This window comes from Equus przewalskii, chromosome 3 (assembly GCF_037783145.1).
Source record: "Equus przewalskii isolate Varuska chromosome 3, EquPr2, whole genome shotgun sequence".
Classification (NCBI taxonomy): Eukaryota; Metazoa; Chordata; class Mammalia; order Perissodactyla; family Equidae; genus Equus; species Equus przewalskii.
Genome location: NC_091833.1, coordinates 81,715,319 through 81,729,439, shown reverse-complemented (window position 1 = coordinate 81,729,439; position 14,121 = coordinate 81,715,319). Strand labels below are relative to the sequence as shown.

The window sequence follows — 14,121 nt, the reverse complement described above, 5'->3', positions numbered from 1 at the left end:
CATCTGCTATCAAGATGGACTAGTTCCCTTTGAGACTGATTGGATAATTGGATTTATACCAAAAAAGACAAAGAGCAGTTGGTATAGCCGAATGCCCTAGGTCTAAAGTTATCCTCATAAAAGTGAATCAGAAGATTTCTGCCTCTATAGGATAAAGACTGAGCCATAGAAAGAAAAATAGTTTGGGGGAGAGTGAGAAAATCCTTGCTTGACTAAGTATCCTAAGAAAAATATATTCTTTAGAAGCATAGTGAGAGAAAACTATAGATCAGGCTAATCTGCCATGAATTTTTATTTTTTTAAAAATAACACCTTTGGAAAACAGAGAAAGTAAGTGTGAGAAGTTAACTGCGTTTTTATTTGAATGAGCAATTGGAAACAACAACAACAACAAAAATATGGTAGTAATAAGCTCACTAAAGCCTAATTATTCCGAGAACAGACAGGTAATCCAGGAAGCAGGTAATGTGTGTTGAACCTTAGAAGATGGAGATTTCACTCAAAGTGGTTCAAGAGTGAGAGAAATCACTCTGGTTGTTTCTTAAGGACAGTGGCTACAGTGTTAAAAGCACTACCTCACTGCCAATCAGTGCAAAGAGAGGTAAGTTAGTTAGAACAATTAAGGTTGAATACGTCCTGACAACTGGACTGTTGGACATGATTCTTGAGAAATCGGAAGTAACAATGAAGATCAATTTAGGGCAGTGGTTCTCAAACTTTAACTGGATCAGAATCACCAGGAAGCTTTGTTAAAGCATAGATTGCTGGACCCCACCCTCAGACTTGCTGTTTCAGTGGGTTTAAGGTGAGGCCTGACTATCTGAGTTTCTAACAAGCTGCTAGGTGACGCTATTTGATTTACTCTAGTTTACAGACAGTATTCATCTGTTTTCTAGAATAGTATTTACCAAACTGTGTCCTGTAAAATATTAATACCGTAGGTGATCTATGGGAGTGGGGGAAGTTTAGAAGAGGGAGGAATTAGGCTAATGATATTTTTCCTTATAAATTTATATTAAGGAGTATGAGTTTATGCCAATTCTTGCAGTTATAATGATTCCGTGATAACAACGGATATTTTCAAATTGTTACCTGACATACTACTTTTTCAATGATTCTTGAAAAATGCTTTGTCTTCAGAATTACAACCTCAGTATTTGTTTGTGACATTATTCAGTATTTGCTTTATATGATCACATGGATCTTTGAAATTGAGTTAGATCCTAAAAAAATATGATTGGTAAAGGGATTTCATTTGGACACTCATTCAATAAACATTTATTGAGTAAGCACCTGCTGTATACCAGGACCCATGGTAGGCCCTGGTGCTACAATGATAAACAAAACTCATGAGCTCCCTACCTAAAGCAGGTACCATGCAATAGTCAGAGTATAAATAATAAAGAAATAAACTAAATGGAAGAATGTTGTCATTCATAAGAGGAACAAAACAGGCTTGTAATTGAGTGAGAGACTGAGAAGCCACTCTAGATTTTTTAGCACCCTGTGAAGCGGCGACTTTTAAACAGAGACCTGAAGATGAGCACAAGCCATTGGAAGAGCTGAGAGAACTGCATTCCAGGCAGAGAGAACTTAAAGGGAAAAGCTCAGAAGCCGGAAAGACATAGTGTGTTCTAGAAAAGAGGCCAGCGGGGCTGGAGCAAAGCAAGTGAGGAAGAGAATGATAAGAAATGAAAGCTACATAGACAGAATGAAAACCAGAATCATTGGACAGAGCCCTACCCCGAGACCATATTCTGAAAGTGGCATCTTTTAAGCAACATATCTGTAATATATGTTATGGTCACAGTTGTTAAAACTATGTGGAAAAGATCCTGTGGAAATCCTAGCGACAGATGGAGCAACACATAAAGAAGTTGTTATGGGCTGAATTATGTTCCTCCCAAATTCATATGTTGAAGTCCTAGCCCCAAGAAACTCAGAATGTGACCATATTTGGAGTTAGGGTCTTTAAAAAGAGAGCTAAGTTAAAATGAGGTTACAAGGATGGGCTCTAATCCAATGTAACTGATGTCCTTATAAGAAGAGATTAGGACATAGAAATATACAAAAGAAAGACCATAAGAAGACACACAGAGAAGATGGACATCGACAAGCTAAGGAGAGAGGACTTAGAAGAAACCAACCCTGCTGACAACTTGATCTTGGACTTCTAGCCTCCAGAATTGTTAAAAAATAAATTTGCTATTGTTGAAGCTACCTAGTCTGTGGGAGTTTGCTATGGCAGTCCCAGCAAATGAATCCTGAGGTTAATCATTTTTCCTATGTTCTTTCCCCAAGTTTTCTCCCTCTCATATTCAGTACAGCTCCGCCTCTGCTCACAGGCTGTAATAAGAAGTTTAATTTGTATCCTTTAATCATGGGGAGTCCATCAAGTGTTTGAAGTAAGGAAGTTATATGATCTGAATTATATTTTTTACCAAATCACTCAGGCAGTTGTATGGACAGTAAATGATAGGGAGGCAAAGTAGAAGAAGGGCTCTTAGAAGAGGCAGCCATACTAGTCCGGTTGAGAAATGAGAGTGGCGTAGACTAGGGATGTGGCAGTGAGGATGGAAAATTTATAGATCAGGGTCATGTATGGGTCTAACTGTTCACAGGGAATGGGTTTTTCCCAAAGAGAAATAAACAGAGATTTAATAATTCTGTTTATTGAAGGTATGCTATGAGCCAGGCATGATACTAGGCTCTTTCCATATCCTACTTTATTTAATCCTCACAACACTCTCCAAGGGTGATATTATCATGAGAATTTTATGGATCTGGAAACTGAGTTCACAGATGTTAAATATTGTATGCCAGAGCCAAAATTATAACCCCCTTGTATTCATCTCCAAAGTATGTTCTAGCTTTCCTACACTAATTATATCATTAAATAATAAGTCAACAATTGATTAATTACTTATATGCTTTTCTAGCTTTGTACATAACATGCCACCCACATTTACTGTTTTGTTCATCAGTGGTTTCTGAATGATGTTCCTGCAGCTCTTTCTATGCCTTTGCTCTCAGTCTGATCACAGCCTGCTTGAGTCTGTCTTTCTCCCCTTAACAGTGAAGATGAAATCTTAATCTGCTTTGAAGTCCCCAACTAACATACTGCTTTGTACGTAGTAGGTGGTGAATAACTATGTGTTTGACTGTGTTCCTAATATCATCCCTGTAGTAATTTAAAAACCTCCCAAAAGGAAAAATAACTGGGATTCCTTTTGGGTTTTTTTGAGTTAATCTAAAAATATTTCCTGATTAAAGTAGAAACTGTGTCTTATTTATATTTGTACCCTCTCCCAGAACTAATCCCAGGCCTTAAATGTAAGAGGTTGCCGATAAATCAGTTTTCAATGAATAATGGTCGCTATGTAATTAAGAAATATACTTAGAGACACTTGTTAACACCACTGTTTAGGATGTTCAAACCAACCTTACACAGAGCATAATTACATAGAAACCAGATAATTCTGAGCTTGGAAGGACTTCTCATAATTTTATATGCATTTGTGTAGCATTAAAGACACGTTTTATTTAAAAAATCCTACTTCTTTGGTAATAGCGAAATGTTTTTCAATCCCCAAAATATGATGGGCAGTTGGTAAAGCAAGAATCTCCAACTGCCTTTGAAAGAAAGAACCAAGACCACCAAGATCAAATTCAGGGGAATACTCCCATCTTATTAATGAATCTAACTTGCTGGGAAAGTAGGAAGGTAACTAACAATGTATCAAATAATTTTCCACTGTTAACTTTTCTTTAGCTATATAGACCTGGTCAAAGGATATCACTATTTAATTTCTTTTCCAATATCAGTGTCCAATTTGCTGTCACATCAGGAGAAAGACTTAAACTATTTTGCTGATGTTGAAACTAGTCAATCCTGTTCTCCACATTGCCTCCCCAGCTCCACATTGGAGAAAACATTTCTGGTTTGTCAGCCACCTGAATCCACGCATTCAGCTACATCTTACAAAACACTATTGATGTGTCTCCAAAAATCAAGAGATATAACAATAACAACAAAGAATCTTGAGTGAAATATTTAAAGAAACCTCTAATTTTGTTGTCAGTTAGAAAATATAGAATATTAGCCTTCCTGCATATTAAACAAAGAACAGACATCCATTGACATTGCAGAGAAAGCAGAAAACTATAGAGTTTTACTTAGATGACATTAAATATTAATGCTTCCTGCATCCTATGATCCTTCTATCTATCCAGGCCAACTTTTTAAACAATTAAAATAATTTTAAAAATAAGAAAAGAATTTTAGAAAACAATAGAATACGGGCAAAAAATGAAAAAGTAACTCACAGAAGGAAAATTCTTATAGGAAATAAAGATTTGAAAAGATGTTCAACGACATTAGAAATCAGAAAAATTCAAATCATTTCACAATAAACTACCAATTCAAGTATAAATATATATATATATAAAGCATTGAAGGGTTTGTAGATCCTGAGTCTCATATGCATTGTAAATGGGAGCTTGAATTTGTAAAACCACCACAGAAAACAGTTTGGCATTATTTCATCAAGACAAACTCCCACTTACACTAAGATCCAGAAAAATCCATTCCTGGATGTATATGCAAAAGAAACTCTTGCACATTTACAGCAGGAAATTTGGGCCAGAATATTCACAGCAACACAATCTTGGAAACAAGCAAAATGCCTACTGCCAACAGAGCAGATGAATAAACTGGTTCCTATGCAATGGGAATATCACAGAGCAGTCAAAATGAATGATCTCTAGCAATATGCAACAACAAGAGTGAATCTTAGCAATACACAGTTAAGTGACAAAGCATCAAAAGATTATATATAGCATGTTCAAAACAATTAAATTTTTAATTTTTATTTATTAAGAAATAAAGTTGAGCTAAAATGATATTCAAAGAAAAGCTATGAAATAATTTAAACAGGACCCAGAACGGTGGTTACCTCGGGTGGGGAAGACAGGAAGACAGGATGAGGGAGGCCACGGAGCAGAACAAAAGTTGGTGCCAAGGATGTGCTGTTTGATGACTTAATGGTATGTTTATCAGATGGATGAGCGGATAAAAAGAAGGTTACATGTGGACCAATAATGAGAGTGTGTCATTAACCAAGGATTGCTAATCCAGAATCCAATTCTGTGCACTAGAGGCTTTTTAAAATAAATACATAAAAAGGCCTAGAGAATCATAAACCAATGCAAGCTCATGTATCTTTTCATCTAAAAAAAACCAACAACGCAAGAAAGTATTATCTAAATATCCACCAAGTTACTAATAGCCTGTATTTAGATTTTATAGTACCTATTTCAGGAAACACCAAATGCATTTTGCATGTTCTTGCCCAAAAGAAAATGCAAATATATGATAGCACCAGTACATATTTTTTGCTAAACCGAGAGCATAAGAAAGAAAATTTATGTTCTGGATTCTACAGTCTCTTGTTTTCTCAAGAGTATCTTTCTTTCAGTTAACCCTTCCCTCAACTCTAACATTAAATTACCCTTTACTAGATTATTCCAAACATGTTATGATATTTCTTAAAAGTAATAAATAATCTTAAAAATAATAATTTAAAAAATAATCTTAAAAAAGGCAACTGCCTCTTTCTCTTCTCTTTCATATTTAAACTTCAGGAAAAAAATCTATACACACTGTCTCTAATTCTCCCCTTTCTATTCATGCCATCATCTACTATAATCTGGTTTTTATGCTCAGGAGCCACTGAAATTCCTTTTGTCGATACCATCAGTTTTTCCCTATCTACAGCATTGTTCCCACAAACTTTAAAAAATAATCTCATTCCTCCCATTTATAACAAAGCTCTCTTGACTCTACTTCTCCTTCCCTTGATCACCCATTTCTCTGCTCCCCTGTACAAACACCCAAAAGAAACTCCTCACTTCTCTCTTGAACCCACCCAATCAGACTTTCACACTCATCACACCACCAAAGCTGCTCTTGTCAAAATCACCGAAGATGTAGAGATTGCTAAATCTAGTGGTCAATTTTATATTCTTATCTTTCTTACTCTGTCCGAAGCATTAGAGGTAATTGATCAATCCCACTTCCTCTTTGAAACATTTTTTTTTTTTAGTTAACATTCAGTATGCACACTCTCTTTGAGGTTTTCCTCCTACCTCAAAGGCCACTCCTTCTCAGTCTTCCTGAGATAGAGATTCTGTCCCTTCTCTCCCCACCTCTTAACATTGGAGACTTCAGAACTCAGTATTTGTACCTCTTGTCTATCGCTTTAATTCCTCAGTGATCCTTATAGTCTTACGGCTTTAAATACCATAAATATTGACACATCCATCATTCCTGCATTCCAGGCTCATCTCCACTAAATATCTAACAGGTTTCTCAAACTTAACATAGCCACACACAAATTGTTTATCCACAGCCCTAACCTGCTTCTGTCACAGTCTTGGCAACTCCATTTTTCTAGACATTCAAGTCAAAAACTTTAAAGTGGGATTTGACACCTCCCTTTTTCTCACATCCCACATTCTAGCTGTCATCAGTGAACTAGAACTTTGGAATATAGCCAGAAGCCAACCATTTCTTACAACCTTACAAACTTCCCTGCCACCAACTTGGTCAAAATGTCCATCATCTCTTGCCCAGTTTATTGTGAAAATGTTGCTTCATTCGCCCTTGACCCTGACTGCCTGTTCTCAATACCTTTGAAAATTAGCCTGTTCAGGTCCTTCCCCTGTTGGAATCCCTCCAATCACTTCTAATATGACTCAGAGCAAAAACAAAGTCCTTACCAGCCTGCAAAGCTTTACACAGCCTCATCCTTGTCTTCCACGGACTCCTTCTTACTCCTCAGTCCTGCTAAATTTCACTGTAGCAACACTGACTTCCATGCTTAGCGTGTTTGTATGCAGAGTTCCTTCTAATCAGAAGATCCCACCCAAATGTGGCTTATGCTTTTACCTTCTTAGGATCATTGTTCAAATGTCACCCTCTCATCATCTTTACTAACTATCCTAAATAAAACTGCAACCTCCTCCCCTGTTTTATATTACTCTATGGCAGTTATCCATATCTGATACACTCTATATTTCACTTATTTCTGTTCTTTATTTTCTGTCCCCTTCACTAGAGTGTCAGCTCAGGAGGGTAGGGAATTGAGTCTCTTTTGCTCACTAATACATCCCTAGTGCCATCCTAGAACAGTGCATACATTATATGATTAATGAATATTTGGTGAAAAGTTAATAAAACAAAATATCTCCATGTGACCAGTCCTTATCTTACTTAACATCTTAGAAGAATCTGGGAGATGTCTCATTCCTCCTTCCAAAGACATTCCATTCTCTTGACTTGTATAACTTCACACTCTCCAAGTGTCTGCCTATCTCCCAGTCTACTCTTTTACATTCTCCTTTGACAATTCTGCATTTGCTGCTGTTCCTCAACTGTGAACATTCCTTGAGGCTTAGTTCTTGGCTCTTTTTTCTGCTCTTTCTATACTCTTCTGTGGACATCCATTCTCAAAGCATTATGTGCTGGTGACTCTTTTGTGTCTCTCTGGATCAAACTCTTCTCTGATATCCAGAGCAGTACAATCACTAGGATGCCAAACATGTATCCTAAGTGTAACATGAACTCTTGACTCTACCCTTATTGCTCCTCTTCCAGTCCTCCTCAACTTAAATAATACTATCCTCTGCCCAGCTTCTCAAAATAAAAATCCAGGAGTCACCTTCGATTTCTTCTTTTCCTTTACCACCCATATGAAATCCATCACCAATTCTTTGTTGAACTATACCTCCAAAATATATCTCACTTTCATCCACTTACATCCATCTTTACCACATCTACCATCTTATTCCAAGCCATCATTAACTTAATGGAGGAAACCAAAAAGAAAGCCTTCTTCATTGGTCTCGTTGCTTTCAACATGGCCCCACTTCCTTATCTAAGCCTTTCTTTCTGTAGAAACCAGAGGGATCACATTACAATCTAAGTCATACCATGTCATTGTCTCTACCTAAAACACTCCAATGGCTTCCAGGTTCACTAGAAGAATAAACTCCTTTACCAAAGGCCTCGCATGATCTGGCCTCTGCTCAGCAACCCTCCCCCGACCCCTCACCCCCGCCAGCTAGTCCTATGAGATTCTACCTCTTGCTTTCTGACTACAGGCACACTGGGCTCCCTTCACTGGCTAAATCACACTAACGTCTTATCTACCTTAGGATCTTTGCAATTTTTCCCCCTGCCTGAGAACAACTTTTGCTTACCCTTTCCATGTCTGTCACCTTTAGGTCTCAGCTTAAAAAGACTTCCTTGACCACTGTATGTGAAATAGATCCCTCACTCAATTTATTCTCTACCGTAGTCTGCTATTGGATTGTCCCATAGCATTATCTCTAATTATATTGTTATTTGTTTCTTTGTTATTTTTATCTCTCTACATTGCTTAGCTGTAAAGTTCACGAGGGCCTGTGTGTGATTCAGAATTATATCTCCATAGCCTAACATTGTTCCTGACACATAATAGTCTCTCCGTATCTATTGGTTCAGCAAATGAGTGAATGGATGAGTTTGACAAATGAGAAGAAAATGAAGCTTTATTTTTCTGTCGTCCTGTGGATTTTAGATGTTCTTTTCATCTATATATTTTAAAAAATATATTCTCTGTCAACATTCAATTAATAAAGCTAGCACATAACACATTAATTTAATTTTTAGGTTGAGACATAGGCCACTTGAAAACATAGCAAGGATATTTTCATTTGTGTGGGAAAATTATTCCAAATTTACTTAAGTGTATACACTTCCCCATGTTTGCTTTTTCATTTTAAAATGTTATTAAAGCTTTAGAATAAAAGTTCTCATTTCACTCCTTTGGGGGAAATATAGTTTTGCTTATTTTAATGACCTGCTTACTAAGTAACCAGAAGGTATGTTAATGAGAATTTGACTCTTGGAAAACAGAAAAGCTCAAGAAAGCCTTAGAAGTGGATGTAGCTGTAGGCCAGCTGCCTGACTAAGAGTTTAAAGGACGAGGTGTGAATTGCGCCCTTGTCTATTGCTAGTTGTAGGGTTCTTGAGCAACTTATTGGAACTTTTCTCAGCCTCCTCTCTGACCCAGAGATGCCTGCCCTGCTTATCTCTTTGTGTTTTTGTGATAACCCTATTAGATAATATACGTGAAAATGTTTTCAAAGCTATAGAAGACTCTGCTAATGTGAAGTCCTACTATGTCCGTAAGCAACCTTGCAAAATAGACTCTAATGCTCCACTCTCATTTCAGAGAGGTTGTGGAAGACGATCTAAGGCAATCATTTATATTTGACGTATTTATTATTCCAGATCATGTACCTCAAAAGATTGGGATGCACAAAGGTTTATGCAATCCTTCAATAAAGAGAAGCGGGTAAGAGCTGGCTTCCTAAACTATCTCCTGGTGGCTAGTACCTTAACTATGCATTTTTAAGGAGGTGGATAACAGTGTCAAAAGTGGATAGGAGCTCAGGGGAATGATTTCCTAGCTCCGTTGTGGAAGAGTTGACTTGCACGCCACTTCTAAACAGGTGCAAGCCACTTCAGGATGACAACACACTGAGTGTCAGAGGCTGAAAGAACTATACCCCTTCCTTCTCTTCTCCCCTTTTCCCCTTTTCCTCTCCAATGGGAGAATGTGGGAGACAAGGGAGAGGAGATCTTGGAGGAATGAAAAGAGAACCATTTCAGTTCCTTTTACTTTCCCATTGCAAGCTGTTCTGCTGAGTTAAAAATACGTAATTTACTTTCCAAATCTATTTCAACCCCTGCCTAGCCTACTGAGCAATCACAAACCATCCAATTTCAATTCAAATCTTTGCTTTTAGCTTTATTTTAAATGGAATGCAGCTAACTTGTATAAACAGATATAAAGTAAATGCTCCACAAAGAGCAGAAGCAGGATGAAAGGAACCAGGAAGTAAATCTGTATTTATAGCACACTGGTCAACATCGGAATGGTTTTCATTTTCTTTTTAAAATGTCAAACTTTCCACAAAGTATAAAATGTCAAAGAAGGGATCAAACTAGTGGCATCCCAGAGTCTGTGCTAACAATGAGTTTTCCTATTATTTTCAGGGATCTTCATTGATACCATCCTGTAAACAGATTACACATTTTCTGCAGGTGAGAATTACTATTCCTCTGTCACATTTGGAATACTGTGCATTTACAGAGAATGACCCACTTCTAAAAAATGAATCACGTTTACAACAAATATTTATAAGCATAGGCAAAAAAACTGTGCCATATAGTAAATTTTTAATGATGAATCAACTGCTAACACTTGAAGTAAGGTGAATTCGAGCCCTTCCCATAAAGCTAGAAGAGTATCGCCAGGTGGGTAATGCAGATCATTAGGCAGTGGCAAGAAGATGACTAATAACGCCCTGGAGACATTTCAGCAGTACTGCAGCTAACCAAAACCCAGTAATGGCTTACATACATTGATTTCATTCATTTCATTGTCTATATAACATTATGGGAGAGGGTAGTTGGTAAAAAGGATGCATCTACAATGGATACTTTCTTGCTTTTGAATTATGACTGGCATTATAACCAACTGGGCAGATATTATTTTAACTTTCGACATTTAATAATAAAACCGTATGGTTTCCATTATAACTTTTCACTTTAATTTATGTTCAGGTACATCAATTCCCTAATGAATATTTAAACTACATGTGATTTGATTTGATACCTTTTATTTTTTTTTCTTTACTTGAAATGTCAAGTTTAAAACATTTATGGGCAGACGAGTCCTCTTTTATTGATATAATATAGTCTTAAATGATAGCACATCCTCTGAAACATTCTCCATAAAATTATGTTTGATCTAAAGTGCTAATTTCCCAGTCACTTATGAAAGATTGTGCATTGACAAATGAGTCACTCCTGTAAGGAGCCTCATTTCAGATTTGCATGGAGGTAAACGCAGTGCTCAGCATCCTGCCCCCTGGAGAGGCACCGTGAAAAGAACCAGGAGAAACTTTCAACTTTCTCATCCATTTTTATCGCTGTCAACACGCAAGAGCTGAATGAAGACCTTCAATGGCTCCCTGGAACCTTCTCCATACAATCCAGAAAAAAGTTTGGGATCAGATCTGATGCCAGCCTACCATTAATATGCAACGTGTCCTTGTATAAATCACTTTCCCTTTCTAATCTTTAGTGTCCTCATTTGTTAAACGAGAAAAATAAGTCTAGATAAATGCCAAAGAATCCTCCAACTCTACTCTATGCAATTCTATTTTATTTCCAAGAATTCTTTCTAACCTGGACCAGACTCTTTCTAAATCATGTCTAATTCTGTCCTCTTTGACAGGAATGTTCTGCTCTCTTTTACTTTCTCCATTGTCCCATCATCTTATCTCCTCTACACCCTTAATAGGAAGCTTAAATTCCTCCCTGCTTCTAATATTATGTTATATCTGTCACATAGTATCTGATGTCCCACTCTTCATGGGTTTGTCTTTTAAATACACAGCTTGATCCGGGTTCACATCCTGCCTGTGTCACTTACGAACTGTGGGCTCGGACCAGTTACTTAACTTCCCAAGCCTCCATTTCTTCATCTGTAAAATGAGGATAGTAACAGCTTTCTCACAGGGTTGTTGTGAGGGTTAAACAGTAATGCCTATAAAATGCCTGGGCTATATGAAAATTTAAATAAATAAATACAATTTTAGTGGTGGTGGTTATTATTACTACTAGAGGATAGAGCCTATGTCTTGTTCAACGCATTTTCCAAAAGGTAACTATCTCAGTGTAGTGGTGAGAACAGGGACTTGGCGGGTCCGAAGACCTGGGCTGACACTTCTAGTGAAGTCAGCAGTCTCTCTGAACTGGACTGCGAGGGTGTTTGAGGTTACAAACTGTATCTTGAGATTTCTGTGAGCCTGGTGCCCAGCGTAGTGCTTGCCATACACTCTCATTATATAAGCAAAGGAATATGAATATGGAAAAGAGCATCAGTACTATTACTGGATGGGCCTCTATTAGAACCTTTATAAATATCTACTGAAGGAAGAAATAAAGCTGAAACACTTGTGACTCCAAAGTCTTACGAGGGAAGTAAATGCCACCTCCCCAAAATAAAGTAAAAATTCATCCCCCTGTCGAAGAGACAGGAAAGGACTGGGTTCTCTAGCAGAGCAGGCAGCCTCTGCCCCAGATTCATGCCCTAGGTAGAACACCGCTGGCTGAGGTTTTGGCAGAGGGACAGACACCACGTGGGTGGAAAGGGGACTTCGGATCAGTGCCTCAAGTACAACCTGCCCTGAGCAAAGTGGCCAGGTTGGGGAAGTCCATTCTCAGGGCGCAGCGCAGCAGGGCAGCTGAGCGTCGAGTTCTTATTTTTGACTCTTCCCCTCCAACTCCCTCACCCAGCAGTCAGGTCCCTGGAGGTAATTAGTGTGGGGGAGAGGCAAAGCTTCTGAGGGGGCAGGGAGATGGGGAAGGACTGGTGGGGGCGGTCTGCTTGTCAGAGGTCTCATCAAGGGAGGCGAGAGAGACAGAGAGAGAGTGCGAGATTTTTCATTTTGGCACAGGAGGCATACCTAGCTACATTCCCACAGACAGACAGACAGGTAGACCGAGAGAGGGACAGACAGGACACACTTGCGCGTTTGAAATCGTTCATACCCCCAAATCCAGGACGCAGCCTGTTGTCATAACCATCGAGCAAACCGTCCAGGATGCGGGTAAAATTTTCCTGGCATAATTTCTCCTCCTTTTGGTTCTGTCCTGGGGTTTCGTTTAAACTGCAAACGCAAAGAACCAGGGCGGAGGCGATTATTTTAAGAATGGATCAGAGAACAGGTGAAAACAGGTTTATCTTCTAGGGAAAGTCTCTTGCCCCAAGCTAAAGAAGGAATGGCTAAGGGATGAGGGAGAGAGAAATGGTCAGGAAAGGCGCACGCCGCGCACACGCACCCCAATACCCACACTATTCTTGCACCTGGTGCCCCTTCCGCTCCCCGAGTCTACGCGGTCACAGAAAAGCCCAGCTCTGGCCCCTGACCTTACAGCAGACAGGAGGGTCTGGTTTGCCCTGGGAGGGGGCTGGGAGCTCGCCGCTTCTCCACCTTCCCCTTCCCCCGCGCACCCCGTCTCCCAGTGCCCCAGGGAACTCACCAAGCCGCCAGGCACAGGAAGTGTAGGAGGGCGAAACTGACCCCGGAGGTTGTCGCGATCGCAGGTACCTTCTTGGCAGAAACCATTTTTGCAACATGCCATACTTTAAGCCTGTTCACGTTTCCAGGCTCTCAAAATGCCCTGAGCAGGGTGCGAGGCGAGGGCAGAGGCTCTCCGCGGCGTGCGCACACTCGCGCTCACACTCGCCCGCGCTCACTCTCGCCCGCGCTCAGCCAGCCCGAGCCGCGGTGGGCGCGTGTGTGCACGCGGGCCAGGGGGAGGCGGAACTTGCCTTTCCTCGCCCCCTCCTTTTCTCGCTGAGCTCTCGATGTGTATGGAGAGCTATGTATACCGCTCTACACCCTTTCGTGCCCGCATCCTGAAGCTTTCAGGGTTAACCCTGCTGCGCTTGCACCGCCAGGCCCAGCAAGTTCTTTCCGACCTTTAACTCCGCGGAGCAGGACCGAGGTCTCCCGCCCCTCCTCGCTTCCGCGACCCCCACCCCAAGTGCGTCCCCGCCCACAGCACTGCTTAGCTTCCACTTTTCCCTCTCGATCCCCCTCCCTCCTGCTGGGATTAAGATCTAACCAATGAAGCTCCTCTCTTGTTAGCTTGTTCCAAGACCTGTGTGTACCCATTTTCAATGCAGGAGGTGGAGAAAGGGCAGGATGACGGCGATTGCTGGAACGCGGGGTGGGAGACCGCGGGGAGGACAGGGGATCAAGTCAGGACAGACACAACCTTTGAGATTCTCCCCTTCAGGTGCTGGGGGCTACAGAAGAAGTAAGATTCTTCCTGAGAAAGGGGGTTGCAACTCAAACTCTCGCAAACTGTTAGGAAGTGGATTTGAGCCTCTCTCTGCAGTCAACGCATTTGCCAAGCTGTTGCTGTAAAGATATCAAATTCCTTTACTATACCCGCCCCCACCTGGCATACACATGCCCTCAGCTTTGCTGCTC

The 14,121-nt window shown here is 40.0% G+C and overlaps 1 protein-coding gene across 2 annotated transcripts in view; it reads right to left on the bottom strand.

The window, feature by feature from the left end:
• Positions 1-13,806, bottom strand: part of GABRA4 (gamma-aminobutyric acid type A receptor subunit alpha4) — a 65,036-nt gene extending 51,230 nt beyond the window's left edge. The window contains exons 1-2 of one of the 2 annotated variants that reach the window (XM_008521487.2): positions 13,163-13,806; positions 12,671-12,789 (exon numbers count right to left, since the gene is read on the bottom strand). In XM_008521487.2, the coding sequence (XP_008519709.2) occupies positions 12,671-12,789; positions 13,163-13,248 (205 nt within the window). In that variant the 5' untranslated portion in view covers positions 13,249-13,806. The remainder of the gene's footprint in view (positions 1-12,670; positions 12,790-13,162) is intronic. The other variant, XM_008521486.2, reaches the window with a different exon arrangement.
• Positions 13,807-14,121: the final 315 nt, after the last annotated feature.